Below are 25,252 nucleotides of genomic sequence, written 5' to 3'. Positions count from 1 at the left end.
CAAGGTTGATGTTTTATTCTGAAAACTACAAAGCTCAAAACAATAAGCGTACAACTAGTGTGATAATGATCAAATAGCAGGAAAAATGACATATGTTCACATTTGGAAATTAATGCAAAGAGGACAGTTCTGCTTAATCACAGCAACACACACACACACACAAACAAACAAAAACAAACATAAAAAAAAACAGCACACTTATATAAAAGACGTCTGTGATCTTTTTTGGCAAAATCCTCATCCCCCTCAGAAAACATCTGAATCTCTTGTATTTCGGCTGTTTCAAGTAACCAAGAGGAATGTTCCATCTTGTTCATTATAAAACTGCAGAAACAGACAAACAAGTTGCATATAAGCAATCAAGAGCTTTTTGTTGACAATGCATACATCACACATTTAAAAAACACTCAATTATAGTCACTGTAAAATGACAATATGTACATCCCTGAAATAAACTGCAAAATCAAAGTAAGTGGAAAAAGATGACATTCTGTGTGCTAATTATATCAACATAGTGCTATGGTTTCTCTTCTTCACAATATCATCAGTCTGTCAGGCTCATTTTACTTTTACCAATCTTTCACACTAAAACTCAAATTTATCATATTATTATCTTTCATATTGTTCCTCACAGTCTCCCATACAAATATTTATTAGTTCATTATTTTGTGAGAATATAGAATTTCTCAATAAATATGATGGCTTACAAATTTCAGTACAGTCATTGTTTGATCATGGGCAGCTACATACACACTACTGTTTATTTTTAAAAAGAGATGCCCTTTGGCAGACTGCTCAACTGGCTGAGGAATTGTCTTCCTATATTCAAAACCACTCCATAAGTACTTCCCAATTATTAACCTGTGGTCACAGCTCCAACAATGTCTTAGTTTCCTGCTTCACAGCGCTGCATTAACCACACAGTGGAATCATTAGACTATAAAGCATTGTTACAATCAAAGGCATGGGTAGAAAGGTTAAACATAAAGTGTGTTTAAAACTCATAGTCCTTTTCAGCCATGTCAATTGCCCAGGCAAACTTCTCTCTCTGGGTTTTGTTGTAGATCTTCTCAATGGGAATGCCCCATTTCTTGCACCTGGACAGAGCAAAGATGGACCAGTTAAGAACTAAAAACGTCTGAGTCCTTCCACTTACTGACTGCATCCACAACTGACTATTCATATATAGGAAATTCCATGAACGCGACTAGACAGTGAGTCAGATGTCAGCAGAAAATATAAACCTATTTTGCTCATGTGCTTTACATTCCTTTTCTTGGGACTTGATTAGTGGCCAGTGCTTGTTTACCACTTTTTATATTTAAATGGTAAAGAGTAAACTATATAGTACTATAGTAGCATAGCGTATTCTGCAATCCACTGTCTTTAGACACAACTGACATGTACAGTGCACTGAACTTTATATTAAAACTTTGATTCACGTATATGACAGGATCCTAGAACGGAACCTTTTTCATTTGCACGGTTTTATGTCACTCTGATTTGGATGGCAGGCTAGCAGCTAACTAAACACAAAACCAGATAATTTCACAGGCAAAGGTTGTAGCTGTTATTTAGATTTGTTCCCATTACTAATTTAAAAAGCTTTCTGAACAGTCAATGCAACATAGATAATAGTTTTAGAAAAGCTCTTACCAGTTTGAACCTTCTACTTTCTCTATATGATGCAATAATGTGGCAGCTAGCAATCAACCCAGTCTGACATGACACTTTCACCTTTGTTACACACATTTACACACAAAACTACAATGTGGACCACGATCCCATGCACCATCCTGTAAGTGGGGACCTGAATGCTTACACCTTACAACCAGGCAAAACATGGAGCATTCCTGGATCCATTGTCCTTGAGAAGGAGGTGCTCCATAAATAGCTATGGGGCATGGGTTAGGGTAGGCAAACCACTGTTCCCCTTCTCTGTGGCCTGGCCTTCCATTCAGCCATAGACAGTTCCTTACTGACTTCCCACATGGAGGAAGGAGTGCTGTGTGGGGAAGCTCCCTGGCTTTCAGAAACAAACCCCATTGTTCCTCATGCTCATACTTTTCTTCCTCTCATTTTCCTTCTGCAGCCGTTAGCTTTTTTGCTTGTGCTACTCCTTTTCCTACAATGCAATAGCATTTCCTGCTTTTCTGTCACCAAGGTAGATACGCACCATGCGCTACTACCCACCCAGAGAAAGTGGGCCAAATAAACAGTAAATGGTTCACTCATTTGATATCGCTGTTTTTTTTTTTTCAGTTATCAGACCTGGAAATCAAATTATAGCTCTACTGTGTCACATAAATACCATGCAACAGAGATCCGTGGATCCAGGTAGTTGAGCTTGGAGGTCCCCAGAGCAATCTGCTTGTTCTCCTCTCTGTCTGTGGCCTGCACCTGGAGCTTCATCAGCTGCTCCTCTATCCTCTGGACAGCTTTACGCTTCACCTCCACAGCTCTAAGAAAGACACAGAGTCAGACAAATGGTAAAATAGATAGAGATAAAGAAACAGAAACGGAGAAAGACAATGGTGCAGATGCATAATAGCAGGGAGGGGAGAGTGACACAGGATGAAAACAATATACCTTTAAAAAACAGACCCTCAAGAAACTGATGTTAATGAGTCTACAGATAACTCTGTGGCCTTAGTCTCTCATCTTGGCTGGCAGTGCTCAGGCATTCTTACTTTTTGCTTTTGTCATCATGGGATGCCTTGTGATCAGCTTTGGCAGCCTTCAGCTGCTTCCTCGCTGCCGACAGCTGATTCTGTTTTTCATCAATCTGCAATCACAACAAACACACGTTGAGTAAAGACAACAATCTTAATTATTTAGAGAGAGAATATCTTTATCTCTCAAAGTGAAAAACTGACATCCAAAATTTGTCCAGGAACACTGAGGTGACATCCACACATTATTGCTTGGACAGGAACAACAAAACTGAACGAAGTTCAGAAGGTCACCCTAAAAAGAAAGATGGAACACAGAAGGGTTTACCTTGCTCTGAAGGTTTTGCATGGATTTTTCAAATGTTTTGGGTGGAGCTCGCTGGTGGTTACAGAGGATAGCCACTGCCCGATTGGCTCGATTGTATGACAGGATCTTAGCTGGGATGCTGTCATCAGCTGGAAACCCAACAATGACACAACATTACAGAACCAATTTAAAATCATGGAAACTTGAAATTACTGACATAAATATTGCAGTGTTTGTGTATTTATAAGGCAAAATAAGTTTTAGTGATATACAGTAAATTATTGGTACCATACATTTGTTAACTGGCTCATCTACAGAGAAACCGATTTTTTTATGTAATTACAGAAAATCTGTTCAAATATAGTTATTATCTGACTGGGAAGACCCTGAAAAAGTTAGCTTGTGCACACTGTGCATCTCTTTCATTTCTTCTGTGGTCACCAACATTTCTAGTTTAACCTTACTTTAAATCAAGCTAACATTTCCACTTCACAAGCATTTATTCAATTTGTGTTGAAGCTGGAGCAGGCAGTATTACCTACATGGCTGTTCAGTTTTATTATATGTCGCTATAAGGTATACTTTTTTGTACTCCAGTATATTTCGTTTAATATCTTATTACAAGGCTTATTGTACTACTCTCTAATGTACTGGCGTATTTCAATAACAATGAAGGTTCTGCTTTATTATCTGTCCTTGTCAGAATAAACACATTATACATCAACTCAAACTGACCCCGGTGTCTCAACATTTTTACTGCTAACAAAAAAAGCGAGATTCTTTTATGTAATCTGTAGGCATTTGAAAACCATGCTTCAGTTTCATTTTATCACCAAGCACCATGCATTCTCACAATTTAGTCAATTTGGTTAATCAGAAGACTAAGTTATAGCAGTATAATAATGGGAAAAATGTTTTAAATTACATAATACTTTTAGTGGTGTTCACCTGTATGATTGATGCATTTTTTAATTCCAAAGCAAAATAGAAAAAGTCAGCTGCTCAAGCTGCTGTCACTCACGGCAGGTAAGTTCTTTGAGCTGCTGTTGCAGGGTGATGGAGGCGTTGTAGGTACGGAAGACCTTGGCTGTCAGTCCATCCATCAGCTCCTGCAAATGCTTATTCAGAATAGAAGTCTGCAGAAGATACAGAAACAGACAGTGAAAGATGGGACAACAGTAGGGGGAGGCAATGGAGATGCAAGGATACAATACAGCAGACATTCAAGTGCATGTTTCCTACATTCAGTCTGTCGAACAGATCATCTTCAGGCTGCTTGTTCTCCAGAAACAACTGAAGATTTTTGAAAACCTGTTGAGAAATCAGCAAAGATTTAATTAGCTTGCAATCACTTAAATTTAAAACTGAAGTTAACTATATCTTCACTATTACTCCCAAGAGAGGGCGCTGTTTTATTTATGTTCATGTGGTTTATTGCAAATTCCTCTATAGGTATATCCCAGTTTCCTTATTTGATCATTTCTCAATCAACCCCAAAAACGGTTTATATAAAGAGTCTCTGTGCAGCGGGGCACACTGTGGATTGACTGATCTTAGCACAGTGTAAATACAAAATGCAGATGCTTGTGAAACAAGCCGATTCAGCTGATCAGAATCAGACGACGAGATGATGGTTCAGAAGAAAGGTAGTAAACATGGATGCAATTAAGAGAACTGAGATGTGCTCTATGTGTAAGCAGGGATGCAGAGAGGAAGGATACTCTCTACACTCTAATAATAGCAGGAAATAGATCACCTGCAGAGCCAGAGCAGGTGGAAAGCTTTTTAGGCCTAATCAGCTGTCTGTGCAAACATTTTCCACAGCACAGCAGCTCCTTATCTCATTAACACTGAATTTACATATTTGTCTAATGCACACCTTGCACCTCCTTTACAAAACCAGATATGTCAGTTTTGTCCTTTAATGTATCTGTGTTAAATTCTTCTCTCCCACCACTCCCATGTTCCTCTTCTCTTTGTCTCTTGCCCTTTCTTACCCTTTTTTCCACAGGGATCTTGTTGTAGTAGCGGATGGAGTCTTTTCCCAAAAAGTCAAACTCCACCACGTACTCCTGGTCATCCATCTTGGGGTACAGTTTGACGTGCTCCACCCGCAACGAGCAGCAGCCAACTGTGTCCGCTGTCTCCCCTTCTTCTTTTTCATTACCTGCCCTCAGTGCTAACTACAAGAGAAAGACCCACATCAAGACCATTATCGAGACTCAGAAGTGAAACAGTATAGTTCACTTATACAGTGGGATAATAAGCACGCTTGTGGTTTAATGAATGATAAAATAAGAAACGTCAGCTGTTCACATCAACTTGCTGATGGGAGATTTCATTCTGCACCCACAGCTAATTTCAGATGCATCACTAGTTAAAATAATGGTGGTTGTAATTACCTTTTTCCCACTTGTTCCATATTTTATGATTACAGTTTTACATTATTTTTACCTACCTTGTCTATGAAATATAGTGCCACAGCTCTCTGCCTGATCTTCATCTCTTTTGATTTCCAGTCTTCTCTGTATTGGGCACGGATGCGATCCACACACTTCTTCAGTCGTCGGGCAGTCTCATATTTCTGCCAGTCCTTCTCCCCCTGCACAAACATATCATTTTTTTTTTTTCATCAAAGGAAAACTGGTAAAATGTGTAACCTCAGAGGTGGGTTAGGATTAAAACAAGACTGAGGTTTGAGGCTCAGTAAGTAAGTACCTTGATTCTCGAGCTAGGGTTCAACATGATGTACTTAATAGAGCCTTGGATGTTCTCTGTCCAAGATGCCAGCCAGGTCACCTTGTTGTCGTGGCGAACCTCCTTCCATTTTGTCCCTGGGGGAGGTTTAGGGTGTTTGGAGTCCCTGCAGAGAAAGTGGAAGTCTTAGTATAAATAAGTGTGAATCCTGCTCCGGCCCAGCATTTCCCATAGTTGGAGTGTTGTTTCTAGGTGCAATTCTCATAGGCATAGTGCACTGGTTTTATACCGGAAATTAACTTACAACAAAAACGGTACTTCAGTGAACTGGTCTAAAACCTAACTATATTGTAAACACTACAACTACGAGACAATATAGTGCAGAGGAATGTTGTATGTCACTTGGAGACAACGTCTGACATAGTGCCAGCATCTATCAAGGATGCATGTGCAGTTCTGTACACGCCACATGCAGTATGTACATTTTGTCATCATCACTGTGAAGACAAATGACTTCTAGAAATTAGCATTACCAGAAACCCTCTCACACACTGTCCCAGAGACATGGAGTGACAGAGTTAAGAAGAATGGTATTCCCACTGTCTATAAATAAATCCAGTAATCACAACATAGCAGTTAAAAGATGGAAGGCAAGATAAAGAGACAGGAAAGAACGGGGGTTGAACAGGGAGAGGGGGGAACAACAGAAAAATATAAAAGAGGTGTATGTCTGTATATGAACTTTTAACAGACAAACTGGCTCCACAGGGACCCACTTAAGATCTTCTGTTTTACAAGCACACCTTACCCTTATGATTAAAACACTAGCCCCATAACATACTTTTATATAAGCTTACCTACAGTGGTCTGACAGGACACCTTATGGTAAAAATGCAAAAGTAGACATGTTAGCAACATCAGCATTTGATAGGTGTTGTGGTATTCCTGCGTACCCACTAATTTAATACAGATTGAAAACTACACAGCAGTGAGGATTACCTACTTGCTACAGTTAATAATGATGTCTTCGGGTCTGATGCGGCGTTTTAGCATGCCCATCTTTGGATGATCGCCTCGTCCTCGAAAGAGGCCTGGAGGCTCAATGCGGAAGTTTCCAATCCTTTCTTTGTGGTTGTCCATGACACAGAAACCGTACTCCTGGAGGAGTCTCTCATTCTCCTCTTTGATTTTCTACCAAGTGTGTTAAAATACAGTAAGAGACTACACAATGTTTTCAACGCTAGGAGACTCTTTATACAGGCACACCTACCTGTTTCTCCTCTTTTGACATCTGTTTCCTAGCTTCTGATTGGGCCTTGAAGTACTCGTTAATCTCACTGAAGTTGCATTTGTTCAAGTCAGTGATCTTTGACTTCTCTTCTGATGTCATTTCCTGAAACAAAAGAGATCAGAAGTGTGCCCAATTTAAATACACGAACTTGACACCCTCTCTATGCTCATGTGCTCAACTTGAGATGCTTGAATATCTCTCATCTCCACACCTTCCTCCAGTCCTTAAAGAAGTTCTTCCTGAAGATTTCCTTTGTGGTGTACTCATGATCCAACATCTTAGCAAAGAAAGTGGCTACCTCCTCAGCAGGAGCACTAAGCTTCATAGGCTTACCTAGAAATAAAAAAATACATTGTACACTTGACCCAAAAAATAGTAACTACAGTATAATGTATTATAACTTATTTTATACACACAGACTTACCATCATAGTAGAATTTGACTTTGTCAGGCAAGGGTTCATACGGAGGTGCAAATACTGGACCCTTATGTTCAAGGAAGCGCCATTTGGAGCCATCTGTATATCTTTCCTCCTCCCACCTAATTACCACAAACCACAACAAAACACAACCCATGAGAGTAAAGGGAAATATGGCATCTACTTCACAGTTGCAGTTCGTTATCAGTTTAAGTTAGTGTGGAAATTCCTGAGGAAACTGACTATTTCATCTCCAAAACAATCTTACCATTTCCACTTCTCCTCTTCTTCTTTTTTACCTTTCTTTCCCTCTGTTACCTTCTTATCTTTTGTCTTCTTTTTGGGCTTGATGTCCTAAAACAAGTGGAGAGAACAACATAAATCTGGAGAACACAAACAGCAGACATTCAAGCCTGAAGAATATAACAATGTATTCATCAAAATTATGTACAAAAATGTCACAAACCTCATCCTCTTCATCATCTTCATACTCATGTTTCCTCTTCTGGGCCTTTTTGTCATGTTCCGACTTGACTTTTTTGGGCTTGTATTCAAATCTGTAAACAGATATGCCAATAAATGAACTGAATGTTTTGCCTACAAAAAGTACACAACCAAATCTCAAATGTAACAACAGTGATTTGGATTCATTTAAATGATACCCACGCTTCGTCATCATATTCTCGTTTGGAGGACTTGTGCTGAGGGGAGGGATAGAAGCCGTTGTCTTCTTCAGGCTCGCTCTTAATAGCAGCAGGACTTATGGCTCTAAGTCACACACATTGAAGATATTGAGCTGCATATTAGTAAAGCAATTTCCCACTAATCGTAGACAAGCAATAACTAATATTGCTGTAGTAAATTATTTCCAAAATGACTTATGGCCAGGGCTTCTCCATAATTATTTTTAATTTCACACCAGATAAAACAAAGTGCTGCTGTTTACCTCACATATCCATTTTCCTTCTCCTTTTTAGGCTTGTCGTGGGATGATTTAATCTGCAAGAGGCAGGGAAATATATATTAGGAGATAATTACAATGTAGATCAAACACTTTCACACTTTTGCACAATGTTTAAACTGTCTAAACTTTTACTTATAGTCAGAGCTCATGGAAGGCTGGTGGGGCCATCTGTGTACTTATTAGTTTTATGTTTTGTTTTCTCGTGAGGGCCATCTCTGGAAAACATTAATAAACATGAGAGCTATGTCAGAACCACAAAAGAATTATTTGGTGATCATGAGAAAACAAAGCTTTTATGTTAATTCCACACTACATTTATTCTGTCATGATGACAAAATATAATATTTACTCTAACGGCCTGTATAACCTTTCTCAAAACGCAGAGTAACTAGCTACACAACAAACCTTCTCCTCTCTCCTCTTCTCTCTGTCCTTTTCTTTGTGTTTCTCCCTGTGCTTGTCTGAACTGCCGTCACTGTGTTTCAGCTTCTCTTTGTCTCTGTGTTTCTTCTCAGAGTGCTCCTTATGTTCGCTGCAAGAGGTCAGGGTTCAAGTGCAAACGGTCAGACATGGTCCAGATGCATAGGCACAACAGACATCGACCAACTACGACCAAAATGTAGTCATTTTTAATCAGCAGCGACAGTGTTATGGGCAGCTGCCAGTAAAAATGGACAAAGTTACGACTTGTCTAAGTTACTGCAGCACACAAATATTTCAACTAGAGAAAAAGAAACCATAGCAAATGTTCCACACTGGTTCAAATTACAAATGCTCTGCAGAGTTAACATGACAGGGTTCTACCAGTTTCAGTGAAATGAGCAGCAGCCCCTGCAATTCTTTCATGTTTGTTGAAAAGTTTTCCCTTTAATATGTTCCATAATCCAACTGTTATCATCCTCATTGTTTACTATTCAGTTGCGACAGTTAAAACCACAGTACATAATAGATTTTAAACTTATGAAATGAATCGTGAGCAAAATGGTAAAGTGTTAGTAGGTAAAACTGAAAAATTCTTATTTCACGGCAGTAGGCTACTTCAGTATATAAATACTAATAATACTTAAGAAACCCACACTGGTCAGTTTATTTGCAAAAGAACAACTTCAACTATTGCCTTGTATTTCATTAAAAAGTGAGAAAATGAAGATATCCTACCTGTTGCTGTGCTTGAATTTCTCACGCTCCTTGTCTTTCTTGTGGTCTTTGTGTCTGTGATCCTTGTCTTTGTGCTTGTCTTTGTGTTTGTGAGTGTCTATAAAGAAGAAATTAACTTGTTTAGTGGCATTATAAATCCATGCTAAAAATATTTTTTCCCAATATATGTGAAATCAATCTCTTCTACTTGTTTTGTGCCTGCCTCTGTAGTTTTGTGTCTCTTTTTGGTTCTTTTGCACCTCACTGTAATTGCCTACGTCTCTCTGTAGTCATTTTTTAGTCACTGGCATTTTACATTTCTTCGGTGACTTTTTGCACATGAGCAATGTTCTCAAGCACCACTGTTTTTTCAAAAACTGCACATTAACATCAATATTTTTGCTCACAAGTCAAGACAAATCCACACTGGCATTACTCTGCACAGACATAACATACTACAACAAACTTTACAAAAGATTCGAAGAAGAAACCATGAGAGAAAGCTTGAGATGCAGTTTATATTTTCTTAAAGAGTTACTTTCTAGTTTGACTGAATATGATTATAGCTTTGATATAATGTGCCACTGTAATATATATAAAACATTAAATTAAAAAAACATGCATTATATTTGGTTGGCAGACCCTAAGTAGCCTATGCCTGGCTGAGCCACAATCCCCCCGAGGTCCAACCTGAGTGCACACCTGCATAGTGATGTTAGAATTTACCTCACAAAAGATAAGGAGATTGATACTTGTAATTGAAGTTAACACTGTCATTTGTATTTGCCACAGGATCACTAATATCCCAACTATATTCTCCATTTCCATTGTCTTTAATACTGAAGATAACAATAGCCTTCTCCAGCAGGCTGTTATCCAACTTTTCAGTAATACTTGGAAGACAAAATTGTTTGTATACTGGCAGGGCAGCTACTCAAATGATTCTTTTATAACAAGGACTTGACATGAGTCTTCATATTAAACGTGTTCTGCTGAGTGAGATCCTGATCCTAGACCTGGCTTGGCTTGATCATCACCCTCTAGGCGCCCCGTTGTCATGGTAGTTTAATAACGGTGTTATCTGCTATTGTCATAGCACTAACACACATCCTAGTTCAAAAACCAAATTAAATTCCCACAGACTGGTGCTCCTTCCATCAAATTAAACCCTGGAGAGGAAAAGTGCTCTCAAGTTTTTAAGAGCAACGGATACCCATGAATCTGTGCAGAAATGACAGCTTAAGGCAAATGCTTTTAATAATATCATGCAACTTTTCTTTCTACTGTGACTTAAACTTTTCAACTAATGCGCCACGGCTCCATGTTGGCAGTGCAGATAAATGTCTTGTGCACGGCGGTAGAAGCGCAGGGCAGCTGGTGGTGAGATACGGGCAGGGAGAGGCGATAAGATCCCAGCTCTCGCCTCCATATCACGGCAGACAGTAGGCTCACTGATCGGCGCCCTGGCTGCTACATACAGAAAAAGAAAATGGCGCAGAGACTAAGTCCTCAGCCCCAATCCTGCCACTTTCGGCTCCAAAATTCATTGCAATTGCACAGACCAATCACCAAGCTAAAGCATGCAAAACAAACACGATGCCGGGTCCTTTGGGAATACCCCATTAGATTAATAAATCGAAGGTGGCAAGTGTGTATTTGAGACCCTCTTTTTGAACAATAGCCGCAAGAGAGTGGAAGAGAAGGGACTTAGTCTCTGGGACGCCATTTCTGTCCTTTAAAAACTAACAGTAGACAGATCACGATTCCGACTGGAAATCAGAGTCAACACGAACAAAACACCCCATTAGAGTACCTACCGCTTCCTTTGGGTCCAGAATTGACCTGAAAATCGTGAAAGAACATGTTTTGTTATTTACATTTTGAAAATGCCGGTAGCTTGGTTATTCAAGTTTCAAATGGCATACAAATGCACCCTAAAATGCCTTTATTGTGCTGTGATATCATGCAAATATTAAACAAAATTCACTGAAATGACGGAGAGCAGCGTAACTTGTAACGGTAGCTATCGTTTCTTAACCGTTATTCCATTTACATGACGTTCAACACTCGTCAGTTATCTCAGTTATTACCAAGGAATTCACACAAACTGGCCACAAAAACATCGTGTGTTACATGAATTATTGTCCATTGTTGTACCTGAGAGTCTCCATGTCCATGACCTCCGCTCATGGTCCGCTTGTTTTTGTTTGTGAAGCAGGGGAAGTTATCGCAGCGGACGGCTGCTCGGGATGCGGGAGCGCAGGATGCGAGGCTCGGGGATCCCTCGGTGACTGACTGGTCCCGACGCTTGCTCACTGCGCATGCTCAGACTAACCTGAGCGCAGAGAAGTGGTCCCTACTTGAACCAGTACCAAAATGTCAGCTGTCAGCCCAGTGCGGACACTCTCTCCATTTATTATTGTATTCTTTCGTTTATTCTTCATTCGTGCCCATTTGTGTGATTGTTTGCAGACACAAAATGTGCCATTTATGTATGTGAAGCTCACCTGTCCTAGTAAGAGTCGCAAGGTCTAGCAAGTAGGAATGCAGTTTGTATTTCGCCACAGCAAACTATATGCCTTTTTCCATCAAACTGATCGGTAGATTTCTGGAAGTATAAACGAAATTTTAGATTTGAGAATGTCTCTATGAGATTTGCATGGAGAGAGACTATTTCCTTCTTGTTTTGGTCTTTCATGGGCAAAACAAAGGTAGAAATAAAACTCTATCATGCTCACACGGAGTACACAGCAATACTTCCCTGTACTGTATTACAGTATGAGCAAGTTGTATATACACTTCTGATTATAGATGCTAACCTCCTACCAGTATAAAGTTATGAAAAATGTAGTTGGATTAGTTTTAACCAGTTAAGGCCTCACATCCTCAGGCATGAGAGGAAATGGATGGACATGGAGAGGAAATGGATGGACATGGCTTTGACATGGCTTGCAATGGTTACAATTACTGCAGAACAGGTGTTGCATGTTCATATGTGTGGATGGATTTTACAGACTGCTGCTTTTCCTTATTTTCTTTTTCACTGTTTCCCTTTAGGTAGTGAAAAAATCCTGAAGGGCCCTCTTCATGACTGGGCCCCGATTAGTTATTTTCAATTTCCCCTCACCACTACAGCCCTGCATTTCAGATAGAGCTTAGACCAAATTAGTGCTTGTTAGAAGTTTAGCAAATGAGAAGGTTTTGCCCAAATTTAGGAGCATAAGGAAATATCACAGTTTCACAGACCAAAAACAGTAGAAAATTTAATTCAGTTTTACAACATAATTATACAATCATGACAGGCTTCATTATCAGTCTTCACATGATTAATCCAGCATTTAATATAAAAAGCACATTCACACAAACACATACCGTATGGACGCATTCCAACTAGAATCTCACATAATAGCACAGACAAAACAACAGCATCATTTTTTTAAAATAATCTGTACATGGTTTCCTTCTCCACCGAAAATTCCTAATCTGGAACAGAAAAAATGATATCAACTGATTCACAGGAGAAACCAAAAACATTTACAGTACGGTTCACAGGTTGCCACAACAGCAGTCGTGCCTATTTAGACTTCCTTCGTTTGGCCTGGGTGGGGCTCGCTCCAGTTTCTGAAAGAGTACACAAGTGTATTAGGGAAAACGTAGAAATGCCATGTGTATAGCTTAAGCGTACCTATCCTCTTAAGCTGCTTGTATGTTTACCTTTTACAGCAGCACTGGTTCCAGGCCTGGCTGATCTCTTCCTAATGCCACTCTCCGCTACTGGCTCCTCTTCCACCTCCTTTTCTGCTCGGGAGCTGCGTCTACTCGGTCCCTTGGGCTTCTCCACAGCAGCTCTGAGATGATCAGATAGAGAAACAAAAAGGAAGGAAGGAAGGACAACACACTGGTATGTTACTAGACATGCAAGTGAGGGAGTTAACTCTGCTCTACTCAGGAAAAAAAGATAAAATACCACACTGCTGTTTTTCCTCGTCTACCACAGATACTGTCCATCTTCATCCCAACAGCATCGACTACGGTGACCTGATCACTGCTTGTGTCAAACATGTTAAAATACATACCTTGGGACTAAGTTGATGGGCGTCTTTCTTTTCTTTGCCCATCTGTGATAGAAGTGGAAAAACAGCGGTAAACTATAAACTGTGCTGAACAAACATGGCTTCATTTTCCCTATTATATTATGACAATCCCCAGGAAAAGAGATATGGCCATGAAGGTCAGTGAAGTAGAACAGTTCTTTGTTTAAACGTCTGACATGCATTAGTAGATTCATATTGTTGCATGCTAATCATACATACCAAGAGCTGTTTTCACCATGTACCCCCTTGGCAAACTCCCTGAGTTGCAGTAGAAGTAGAAATGTCTAAGCATTTCTCCTTCAAAAGCATGGGTCTTAAGAGTAGGCCAACTTTACATCAAGGAATGCCTTAATGAGCCCCACCACCGGAAGCATTACACAGCTAATTAACAATAGTGTAGTATATAATACAAAAGCTATGAGGTTTCTTACCCCTGCTCAGAACCTGTTGGGGCCTCTTCACCTGAACAGGAGAAAAACAAACATTATTTCGATAGCATATAAATACAAGTGGTAAAAATCATGCAGAATTGCATGATTAGCATTTTTAACAACTTCTAAAACAATGGCCACACTTACCCGTCTTCTCACTGGCAACAGATTCCTGTGACTGTGGGACATCTTGCTGAATAGCTGCTAATGAAAAAAGATGAAAAATTTCATCTGAAACATCTGAATATATTTAAAAATATAAAAACTACACAGTAAGAGGTTCTGTAAATGTCACTAAATGCACCAGCTACCAGTGGTTTTCCACATAGCAAATGTGTTCCTGTTTAAACAAGTAAAAACATAAATGTAAAATATTCAATAAAGGTTCAACCCCGGGAATCCTTAATGATGGCTTGACACTTTAAGTTGCATTAAACATGTTACTATGGTGAACAGGTACGATACATTTTAGAAAAATACTATATTAAATATAAAAATATAAATATAATAAATTACCCTGCTTTTATACTTTTTGAATGACTAATCATAAATTCAATATCTTTACTTTTCCTCTACCTATGATTATTACTATGTGCAGGATGAAACATGGTGAAAAAGGCCTAATAACAATTGATTGGGATTTTTTTATATCTGGTGCAAGGAGCTAAATATATTTTTCACAACAGCAGAATTATCAATACATTCTCATCCCAGTGTGACATATTGACTCTACTAAACAGGGGTCCGTATTTGATGTCAAAGGTACCAGTTGGTTACATCCTGCCGGCTCAACATTGTGATGTCTGTCAGCCATTGGCAATGAATGATGGCACTGGTTCACTCACTCTGATGTACTCACCAGTTAAACCCAAGGATCAGTGTCATTATATTGGCATTATCCTGTTTAACCTGATACAGTTACATACATGATGCATGATCCTGTTAGCTCACATTTGTTTCTACCTGGAGTGGTCTGAGTGGTTTCGGCAGGTGTTGTAGCTGGCGGCATGGGAGGCTCCAGAGCTGGAGGACTGGACTGAGATGGAACTCCACTGGGGTTAGCAACTGGAGAGGATGTGGTGGGGGGATCCTGAACAGGTCCAGGTGCAGCAACAACAGAAACAATGGATGGTACAGGACTTTGTACACAAGCAACTGTCGAAAGCAAGGTAGCAGAGGTGATACTGGTGGAAGTACCAACTAGGGTGACAACAGGAGCTTGAGAAGTTAGAGCCTGGGCTGGGCTTGAGACCGAAGTTGGTGCAGGAACTGGAGCCTGGCTAACAATCTCAGGGGGAACAGCAACTTGGCCAGGAACTGGGACTGGAGAAGAGACTGCAGACAGAGTAATGCTGTTTGGAGGAGCAGTGGTAGCAGTAGAATGGGGAGCTAGTTCTTCAGTCTGAATGGAAGCATTTGCAGGAGGATGAAAGACCTGGGGTGACACAGCAGGTGTCGGTGCAGGCCTTTCTATGGGACTCTGCTGAGAGTCAGTTGTACCAGAAACAGCTGCAGCAGCTTGGGCAAGTTTATTTTTTAATTGTGCAGTGGGAGATGGAGATACAGGGCTTTTTCGGATGGTGTTCACAGCCCCAGGACTAGAGCAAGGAGGAGGAGAGGCCAAAAGTGGCTGAAAGTGAGACGCTGAAGAACTTGGATGGGGAGATGGCTGCTGGACTGGGGGACTAGGTTTCTGAGCAGAGCCTGTCTCACCTGGACTTTCTGTTTTAAGAGTCCCTGGATTCATTTGCTGAGGAACTGGGAGAACACCAACTGCAGCTGATGAGGACATACTAGAGGCTATTTGGATTTGTCCAACAGCACTTCTGGGAGGCTGAGTGCTGGTCATGTTAACCCCTGAGGACTGGGTGGACATTTGGATAGGCCCCACCATGGTGACTGGCTGCGATACCACTGTGGTATTGGAAGCCACGGGACCAGGGACCTGTAAAACTGGGTTGAGATATATAGAAGTAGCGGTGATAAACTGAGATGGTCGGGGGACAGGGGTTTGCTGCCGTGTGTCCTGAGGTCTAATATTCTTATTAGGGAAAGCCACCATAGATGTGGGTACTTGGGAAGTGGGAGCAGAGGTTATGGAATTAGTGGTGACAAACAAAGTGATTGGATTGGAAGCAATGGTGCTAGAGGAGGCGGGGATCTGTATGACTGAGTGAACTGTTTTAGGACTGGGGCTTGGTTTTAGAGCTGAGCTGGTTGGGTTTAAAGCAGAGCTGGAACTTGTACTAACAGTTGAGGCAGAACTAGTCTGACAGGAAGTGACTTTGTTGGGGCTTACACTGAGGGCGGTATTAGTGTTTGTACTGAGGGCGTTAGGAAGAGTGGATGTTGGGTTTACATTTGGACTTGAACTGATACCATGACTGGAGATAGGGTTTTGGATAAGACTTGGGGTAGTAGTGGAGCTCAGGTTAGTGCTAACATGTGAGCTGGGAATTGAAGTAGACTGCAAGTTAGAGCTGCTGGTAGGGACCGGGACAGGAGGTTTGGGTTTAGCTTCTGATTCACTTATAGGGGTAGTAGTGATGACCAAAGTTGACACATCTGTACTCTGGGAATTACTCTGGACTGGTCTGTCTGGATCCAAAGCAGGCTTGGGACTATCCTTTCCCATGACATCTCTAACAGTGTTACCCTGTACAGGCCGCAGAGGCATGTTTGGGGTATTTGTGTTATCCAGTAACTGGTTGAGGGAGGTTGGAGCTGTCCTGAGAGCAGGGGAGATCTCGGAGTCCTGTATAGGGGCTGCTTGTATTGGCTGCCTATCAATTGTGTTAGCCTGAAGTTCTAAGTCAGATTTAGGCTGCTGAGGCACAGGGAGACGAGGACTTGTCATTCTGGGAGCTGATAACTCCCTCAAGGGTTGTGGCTGCGGTTGAGCCTGAGGCATCTGTCGTTGCTCTGCTGTCATCACTCCCTGACTTTCTCTGATTCCATCAGCAGGATTACCTTGAATCCCTTGGAAAGGGCTCTGTGCCTGTTGTGCCTCCACACCTCCACTGACTTGTGAAGGTAAAGATACCGGACTTGGGGGAACAGAGGCAGGGCTTAGCATCATGGTTTGCCCCTGAGGGTTGACCACCTGCTGCTGGTGGGGTGAGCAGGTGATGGCCATCTTTGTCCCCTTTTGTCTTCCTGGACTTGGGGTGGCTGACTTGCGGCTAGCAGCTGGACTTGACCTCCGACTATTGCTAGGACTTGCTCTCTTACCCTGCCCTCCACCCTGTTTGTCCTGTTTAGCACTGGTACTACCAGATCCAGTGCCAGTAGAGAAAGGCTGCTGACTGTTGTTGCTGTTATTGCCACCCGTACTGCCATTGTTGTTGCCTGGTAGAGTTAAGCTAGGAGGTGCCTGCCCAATGGCTTTCAGAGTTGTTGGGTTAAGACCCTGTTGGTCAAATCCCCTGTTTAAATTTGGCTGCCTAGGAGGCAGAGGAATGTTGATTTTCGGAGGAAAGAGACCCGCAATAGAGGCATTTAGCCTCTCAGGTGAAAGGTTGATTTCAGAGGGTTCAGTACTAGGTGGACGATTAGTTGGGGTAAGAGGATGATGGTATGGCCTGGGGCTGGCTCTGTTGGGGGTTTTGGGCCTGGAGCTCTGTGAGGTTGTGGGGACACTGGGGAAATGAAGGCCAGGCATTGTGCCTCCTTGTTGAGGCTGAGGGGGTAACTGTTGCTGTGGACTGGCTCCAGTGTGCTGGGACACTGGAGATGGACCAGGTCCTTGCTTCATCATGTGAGTGTTTGAGCCCTGATTTGCCATCATCTGTTGGGTCCCATTTCCAAGCTGAACTCCCATTTCTGGTCCACCAGGCCTGTCTGGTTTTGGGTGGGGCCCTGCAGAGGCCTCTTCAGATCCACTGCCTTGGGGACCCTGCACTACATCAGGATGGGACATTCTTCGCACAGTGCCTGCAAGCTAGAAAGGAGAATATAAAATGTGTGCAAATAAGCACAATTCAGATCATTAAATATAGATATCAATATCCTGTTTAGATATGAAGTAGCACTCTGCCTTTACCTGTGGGTTCATCATCAGAGGCATCCCTCTGGCTTTGTCAGGTGATGGGGGTACCCCTCCATGACCCTGGAGGCTTATCATTACAGGCATGTTGCCTTGTTGTGAGACTGGAAGTCTCTGCACTTCAGGTGGATTGCCCATGGCCCGAGGAGGGTGCTGCCCCCCTGGTGGAATGGACATGCGATTCTTTGCTGGCTCCGGCTGCATCTTCAGCATCATCATCATATGCTGTGGTTGCTAGAATGCAGAGGACCATTAGTTATATATAGACAAACCACTGTGTTGATACCATATCTTGCTGATGTATATAATAATATTACCTGTGGTTGCAGGTGGGGCTGTTGAGTTTGCTGTTGCTGTTGCTGCTGCTGTTGTTGTTGTGGTTGCTGTTGTGGTTGTTTCTGTTGTGGTTGCTGCTGTGGTTGCTGCTGTGGTTGCTGCTGTGGTTGCTGCTGTGGTTGCTGCTGTGGTTGCTGCTGTGGTTGCTGCTGTGGTTGCTGTTGCTGTTGCTGCTGTGGTGGTTGCGGTTGCTGTTGCTGCTGTGGTTGTGGTTGTTGTTGTGGTTGTTGTTGTTGTTGTTGTTGTTGCTGCTGCTGCTGCTGTTGTTGCTGTTGCTGCTGCTGCAGCTGATGAGGGTGCATCTGTGGCTGACCTTGACCTGAAGTCTGTGGCCCTGACAGAGCTGACTGCCCTTGAGCATTCTGGAGACCCTGCATTTGCATCTGTTGCATCTGCTGTTGTTGCTGTATTTGCTGTTGTTGCATTTGTTGTTGCATTTGCTGCTGCTGTATTTGCTGTTGCTGTATTTGCTGTTGTTGCATGTGCTGCATTTGTTGTTGCTGTTGTTGATGCAGCTGCTGCTGTAGGTGTTGTTGTTGTTGTTGTTGTTGTTGTTGTTGTTGTTGCTGCTGCTGCTGCTGCTGCTGCTGCTGCACAAATTGCATGGGTACCTGCTGCAAGACTCTCTGGTCTCCAGGTTGGCCAGGAAAGCCTAGGAAAAATGCACAGAAGCAAATATATACAAACAAAATACATGAACTAACCAAAAAAAATCATGAATATTGGAAATGTGCTACAATTAAAGAATCAAAGTAATTGCAGAAAATAAATAATTTTGTGACAATTACCTGAAGGTCTGTTGGCAAAATCAGGAAGTTTTGGGCCAGAATTGTCTAAGCCCAAACTTGGCTCACTACCCAGATTTGGCAATTCAGACTCCTCCATGCCAGTAGCCACATCAAGACCACTAAGAAAGAATGGATAAATACATAGAGCTGAATAAAAAAAATAATTTAAAAAAATCAAGGCAACTTTGGTACAGTTCTGTTCACCTGTTCAAAAACAAAACTGTATTCTACACAGATTATTACCCAAGTCCCTCTACTTGCTGTTGTCCCTCTCCCTCTTTTGGCTTCTTCTTTCGTGCAGGTTTCTTCTTTTTGGGTTTGGCTTGATTGCTGCCCCCTGCTCCTTGTTTTCCTCCAGGCCCAAACTGACTGGCTGAGATATCACTTTGCAGCAGGTTGACCAGGAGTGGGCTAGTCAGTGTAACATCTTTGTTACCTGGGAAGCCACCTGACTGTCCACATGGTCCGCCCATCGTCATCTGACCTGGGAACTGCGAGTTGAAATTCATACCATGACTTGCAAAATGACCATTTCCCATCTGCATGTGCTGAGGCCCCCCCATCATTCCTTGCTGCTGTGCCTGCATATCAGGGACCATCTGTTGGACCCCCAAGTCCCCTGTCCCACTACTAGGATCTCCAAGAGGGTGTGGGTGTTGTTGGGCTGCCTGTTGTTGCTGCTGTTGCATCATGACCTGCTGCTGCTGTTTCTGCTGCTGCTGCAATTGCTGCTGTTGCAACTGTTGTTGTATCAGTGGGTGAACCGCCGAAACCCTCATCTGTTGCCCATGCATGCCCATCGGTTGATTAGGATTGCCAGCAATGGGAACCTGTTGGGGTTGTGTTTGGTTCATCTGCTGGTGTTGTTGCTGCTGTTGCTGCTGCTGCTGAAGCTGCTGCTGTTGCAGCTGGTGTTGGTGTTGTTGTAATTGCTGCTGTTGGACTTGAGCCATTTGCTGTTGCTGTTGTGGAGTCATCTGCTGTGGGCCAACTTGGGTCTGGAACTGAGTCATGTTACCTGGAATGTTTGAAGAAGGGCCTCGCATCATCTGGCCGGTCATGACCCCAGCTGGAATCTTGCCACCAAATGCTTGCTTGTTGCCTTGCATCTGGTTGGCAACCATTTGTTCCATCATGGAGTTCTGTTGCTGCTGTTGTTGCTGCTGCTGCTGTTGCTGCTGTAGAAGCATGGCCTGGTGCCCTTGGCCTCCAACCATCTGACCCTGCCCATGCATCACCCCCTGGCCTTGCTGAGGCATCATCTGCTTGGGTGGGGTCATCCCTCCTCTTTGACCTTGACTGAGGGGCCTTGAGAGGACTGTCTGACCTCCACCCTGGCCTTGAACCATCTGGCTGGGGGAGGAGGACACAGGCTGGGTCTGATGCTGGAGGCCCATCATCTGGGTTTGGAGGCCAGACTGTTGCTGGCTCAAACTAGGCCCAGCAGTTGTACCAGGGGGTGGACCGGCCATGCTATTTTGTACACCCATAACACTGGGTTGGGCATGGGGCGGACCTTGCATTGAGTTTGGTGCAGAGGCTGACGGCTGAGCTCCTAATGTAAAACAGAGGAAAAACAAAGAAATTATTTATAAGGGATTATATGGGATTCACAACAAGTAATAAGATATACCTTCTGCTAACTGCACATTAAGCCATGGCATGTCAAATGAAGTGATCAACACATCAAAGCAGTTTATTGTCAATACTTAATGCAAACAACTTACTGACTGCTGAGCTGGCACTTGTTAAAGTGCAATCACAGATAGTGTTCTGAATGTTCCACTGTCAGTCTTCAAGTTTTATTAATACATTAACACTTTTGACAGAAGAAAACTGTTTAACAGCATAAGGCAATAATAGTGTACCGGCATTCAAGTTAGGACTAAATAACTCAAAGTAGAACAGAATAATATCAGAGATTGTTCCTAAAACTAGTTGGAACATTAGTCTCAAAGGTCATCTGAAAGCATTATTAATTTAAAAATATTAGATTAAGCAGTGATAAACAATCATGATGTCAGAAGTTTAACATTTTTAATTAGTTATTTTGCTTTAGGTCGCTAGCCACAGCAATCCTCTTCAAGCACTTGTCTTCATCAGTAAAAATTGTATATCCTATAATCTATGACAAAAAACTTTCTATTTCAAATGCAAAATATCTTGCCAAAGTACAAGTAATTATTACAACTATGTAATAACCACATTTGGGGACATGACATAACTGCTGATCTTTCTAAGTACCGATATGACCCCTAAATATTCAGTACTGGTTTCTCTTAGTTTTACACTTCTTTAATTTGGCCAAAATTGTATTTCCCCAAAGACATACACATCTGCAGTTTTATCATTTTTTTACCTGCGTGCGTCATTGCTTGGCTGCTCTGTAGCTGCTGGGTGGCTCCTCCACCAGGAGTTCCTGGAGTACTGGCACTCACCTGACCTTGAACAAAGTTTGGGGTTGGAAAGCTCATGGGGCGCTTCTGCATGCCTGCAATTAGTATTCATTGATTTTGTTGTTTTATATGTGGAATACATTTTTTATAATTACTTTAACAATAAATACTATTTTCAATAGCCAAAACATGCTATTTTATGTGCATTTCTGAAAACAAGCGATTACCAACCTGGGTGAACCTGTGCCCCTGGCTGTCCATGCTGGGGCATTCCCATGAATCCTTGTTGCATGTTACCCTGTTGGCCAAGGGCTGCTCTTCCTGGTGAACCAACACCCTGGGGAAAACCCTGTGGAGTTGTAGGTCTTTGAGCCATCATGGGAGGAGTCCCTGGTGAACCCTGCTGAAAAGGAGATGAGGATGAACCAGGAGACTTGGCAGTGAGGTTGCCCTGTGGACCAGAAGCCGGTGGAAGGGGTGGAGGGGGTCTGGGTGGTCCTGCAATACCACCAGGGCCAGCCTGTGGGCCTTTAGGCTGGGGGGCAGCAAACTGACCCATTGAGGTCTGCTGTTGTTGCTGTAACTGGCTCTGTCCCATGGCATTGAATACCTGCCCAGCCTGTTGGCTGCCAAATGGATAAGGGGGTGGAGGGTGGCTGGGTGTCTGCACTGTAGCAATGGAGGGTGGGCGCTGAATGATTTGGGCCTGAGGTGGAGGCTTTCTCCAGGCTGGGCCGACTTGTCCACCTTGTGGCTGGAGGACTCCAGAGGTCATCTGGTTCCATGCAGGAGGCACACCCATCTGGCCTGGTGGGTTGAATGGAGGTCTAGGTCCAAGCTGGGAGAACTGAGCTTGCTGCTGGGCCTGTTGTTGTTGGTGGTGCTGTTGTTGTAGCTGTTGCAGGGCAGCAGGGTTGATTGGTCTCCCAGCCTGCAGAGCCTGCATGTGATGGGCAGCCTGAGGAGGCATGGGGCCTGAGCCAGGAGGACCGGCCTGTTGGTGCTGAAGTTGCTGTTGCTGCTGAACTGACATACCGGGCATCATTGGATCCATCACATCTGTGAGAGATAAAGACACATTACAGTACTGTTAAATCTGCCAAATAATTAAAAATACAATATGTATAATTTGACTGTACAAGAAAATAAGACTTGAACCTGTCTGTGAAGGTGGTCTCGGACCACGAGGATGCATCTGTCCACTGCTGCCTGGTACTATAGCCTGACCGGCCATGCCAGGCCCAGGGGGAACCATTGATGGGTTAGCCATCCTTACTCCTCCTTGTGGAGACATATGCAGGGGACATCATTTTATTCAAACAAACAATTCATATTTATCAAGTGACTAAATGCAGAGCAAGATAACAGACTAAAAATCAAAAACTAATGCGTTTTGACAGACTAAGGGAGAAGACAAGAACACAATTTTGGTTCTGACCAGGTGTTAAAAACAGGAAAAACTATGTGTAATCAGTAAACCTAATACCTGGACCAGGCTGACCTGGAAAGCCAACATCCATTCTCATCTGCCCAGGTGCTCCAATTGGCCCATTCACTCTGACTTCTTGTCCCCTATTTGGTCCCGGAGCCACATTGATGGCACCTTCTCCTGAACAGCAATACATTAACAACTAACATTAACAACAGTCCATTTTGTTCCCTTTATTTTGAAGTGCCATAGATTAAAATAAAGAAAAAGAAAAAAGACCAAAACATTGTCTCGGGCGTCCTTAAAAAGGACTTTGAAGCCTGTGCTATTACCTTCTATCTGCACAGAGAGAATCCCCAGGTCTCTAAGTTGCTGCTGATTGTTCTGGGCCAACAGTCTAAGTCGCTCAGCAGCATCCCGAGGAATATTGAATGTAACCCGGACACTGTTCCATGGCTCCACATGCTGTGGCTGTAGCCTCTCAGAGCCTAAAAGAAAGACAACGGAAAATACAGGTTGCAAATATAGCGCATACAAGACAAAGATAAATAAATCTGGGGAGCCACTGCTAAGTACAAGTAAAGGAGGGACATAGATAACTGCTGCTGGAATATACAAATGTGCATTTGCAATACCTGGAAAATGTGTCCATTCCCCTTAGACATATTTTTTTTACAAAGAATCAAATTGGATGTATTTTGACATTGATGGCATTATTCACTTTGTTCAATAACAAAGTGAATACACATCTTTGCAAAATTTAGTACAAATAAAGACACAAAATAACCAATGTACATATTTATCCTTTTAACAATGACATACACCTGACATGGCAGTGCCATCTTTTTGTTGATTAGTGTAAAAAAAATTATCACACTCACTGTGTCTCAATCTTGTAAACATTAAAACAAGGATTAGTGGATATGCAACACAAATAGGAGGAAAAAATATACTAACCCATATCAAGCATGCTTGGTATCCCTCTGAGGACAGTGTCAAGTTTTTGTCTAAAGTCCTCATCCTCCATATTCCCTTGAAATGCAACAAAAACTGTAAACTCTTGTCCCTCCCCACTGTTTTCTCCAGGGCCATCTTGCTTGTTGATGTTCTCCACATCTGTTACTGTGCTTCCATGGCAACGTTCAGCATCCTCTCCTGCATCATCCCCGACACCAGAGTCCCTGTCGGAATCATTATCAAGTTCCAGGTACCCTGTCCTCTGAGATAGCTCAGGTGAAGCACAACGATGTGCCATCCTCCCCTCTTATTAGGAGTAGCGTTTGAACAATGTTATGCTGAAATTCCCAAAGAGAGACACAAAGATCACAACTCCATCCTATAAACCATCACTTGGACACAACCATCAAATGGACACAGTCTGTAACTGTGTAGTTAAAAACTGTCTTATACATTTATTAACGTTAGATCAAATGATGAAAATGCCCAACATAACATCTTCTGCAACTGAACAACTAATTTACAGATAACGTCATCACGCTAAGGTTTACAACACACCTGTACGTTAGTGACATCACTGTCACCGTTGATGCTAAAGTTAAAACAGCAGGCATGTCGAATGAGTAACAAAGGGGCACTGTGCGCTCGGGGTGACCCTACTGCTGTGCGATAAACATTCATGCCAGATACAGTGCACATATCCAGCGCCGGTAACGGTGGGCAGCTCGGTTACCACGATCGGCCCGGCAGCAGCACGGGCCTTAGCACAAGCGTAAGCTAACGTTAACCGATCAAACTCGGTTCTGTGCACATGAATATTCCGTATCAAGCGTCATTGTGTATTTACACACAGCTATGAGCGTCACCTACAGTTAAAAGTGACATCTTTCTAACACACCCGGCATTAAGGAATGAAAAATATTAACGCCAACACGGTCCCGGTGGGCTACGGTTGTTAGTTAGCAAACGCTAGCTACGTTAGCTGAGTAGCACTGCAGGAAATTCATCATAAATGCAATGGAACCAAACTTATTAGCTTTCCTCTGTGTCAGCTTTAACTCACTACATATCCACAGCGGTAAATTGCGCATGACAAAAACAAACACCTTACCACATATATTCATCTGAAAATAAATTCAACCAGTCAACATCTGCTACCCAGATTAGCTAACAAAACATGAATCACAAGCAAGTCAGAAATGATGTCAGGCTACCAAACGAAAGTAAAGCTACTGTTTCCGGCGTTTTCCAAAATAAAATCCCAACTAAGGAAGGAGAAGCAATTGTGTT

At 42.5% G+C, this 25,252-nt stretch overlaps 2 protein-coding genes across 2 annotated transcripts; both read right to left on the bottom strand.

Annotated features, from left to right (window-relative positions):
* Positions 1 to 11,789, bottom strand: top1b (DNA topoisomerase Ib). The gene is made up of 21 exons (XM_026333562.1): positions 11,644 to 11,789; positions 11,304 to 11,328; positions 9,508 to 9,604; positions 8,755 to 8,881; positions 8,332 to 8,384; positions 8,052 to 8,153; positions 7,852 to 7,942; positions 7,654 to 7,739; positions 7,392 to 7,507; positions 7,179 to 7,300; positions 6,947 to 7,069; positions 6,680 to 6,867; positions 5,698 to 5,842; positions 5,438 to 5,581; positions 4,977 to 5,162; positions 4,222 to 4,290; positions 4,001 to 4,115; positions 3,001 to 3,128; positions 2,691 to 2,785; positions 2,312 to 2,461; positions 1 to 1,097 (listed from the first exon to the last, which is right to left on the bottom strand). The coding sequence occupies exons 1-21, from the start codon at positions 11,674 to 11,676 to the stop codon at positions 995 to 997; spliced, it is 2,298 nt and encodes a 765-aa protein (XP_026189347.1). The 5' UTR covers positions 11,677 to 11,789; the 3' UTR covers positions 1 to 994.
* A 947-nt stretch (positions 11,790 to 12,736) lies between these two features.
* ncoa6 (nuclear receptor coactivator 6) lies at positions 12,737 to 25,175 on the bottom strand. The gene is made up of 17 exons (XM_026331357.1): positions 25,074 to 25,175; positions 23,963 to 24,300; positions 23,338 to 23,493; positions 23,063 to 23,185; positions 22,735 to 22,857; positions 21,808 to 22,635; positions 21,540 to 21,671; positions 19,424 to 20,735; positions 19,181 to 19,299; positions 18,618 to 19,044; positions 18,054 to 18,285; positions 14,975 to 17,951; positions 14,159 to 14,215; positions 14,012 to 14,042; positions 13,563 to 13,604; positions 13,201 to 13,334; positions 12,737 to 13,107 (listed from the first exon to the last, which is right to left on the bottom strand). Exons 2-17 carry the CDS (start codon positions 24,258 to 24,260, stop codon positions 13,061 to 13,063), a joined length of 7,038 nt encoding a protein of 2,345 aa, XP_026187142.1. The 5' UTR covers positions 24,261 to 24,300; positions 25,074 to 25,175; the 3' UTR covers positions 12,737 to 13,060.
* Positions 25,176 to 25,252: the final 77 nt, after the last annotated feature.

Source organism: Mastacembelus armatus, chromosome 7 (assembly GCF_900324485.2).
Source record: "Mastacembelus armatus chromosome 7, fMasArm1.2, whole genome shotgun sequence".
Lineage (NCBI taxonomy): Eukaryota > Metazoa > Chordata > Actinopteri > Synbranchiformes > Mastacembelidae > Mastacembelus > Mastacembelus armatus.
The sequence above is the reverse complement of the archived record's forward strand: the minus strand, read 5'-3'. Positions and strand labels throughout refer to the sequence as shown.

What these genes read in the sequence shown, in the direction of transcription:
- top1b (XM_026333562.1), bottom strand. Translation starts at nt 11,676, where the DNA reads ATGAGCGGAGGTCATGGACATGGAGACTCTCAG. An exon ending in TGTCAAAAGAGGAGAAACAG is followed by an intron (nt 6,868 to 6,946) that starts GTAGGTGTGCCT and finishes CACACTTGGTAG; the next exon opens with AAAATCAAAGAGGAGAATGA. An exon ending in TGCAAAACCTTCAGAGCAAG is followed by an intron (nt 2,786 to 3,000) that starts GTAAACCCTTCT and finishes TTGTGATTGCAG; the next exon opens with ATTGATGAAAAACAGAATCA.
- ncoa6 (XM_026331357.1), bottom strand. Translation starts at nt 24,260, where the DNA reads ATGGCACATCGTTGTGCTTCACCTGAGCTATCTCAGAGGACAGGGTAC. An exon ending in CTCTGATGATGAACCCACAG is followed by an intron (nt 17,952 to 18,053) that starts GTAAAGGCAGAG and finishes TCTCCTTTCTAG; the next exon opens with CTTGCAGGCACTGTGCGAAG. An exon ending in CCAACAGGTTCTGAGCAGGG is followed by an intron (nt 13,605 to 14,011) that starts GTAAGAAACCTC and finishes CTTCTATCACAG; the next exon opens with ATGGGCAAAGAAAAGAAAGA.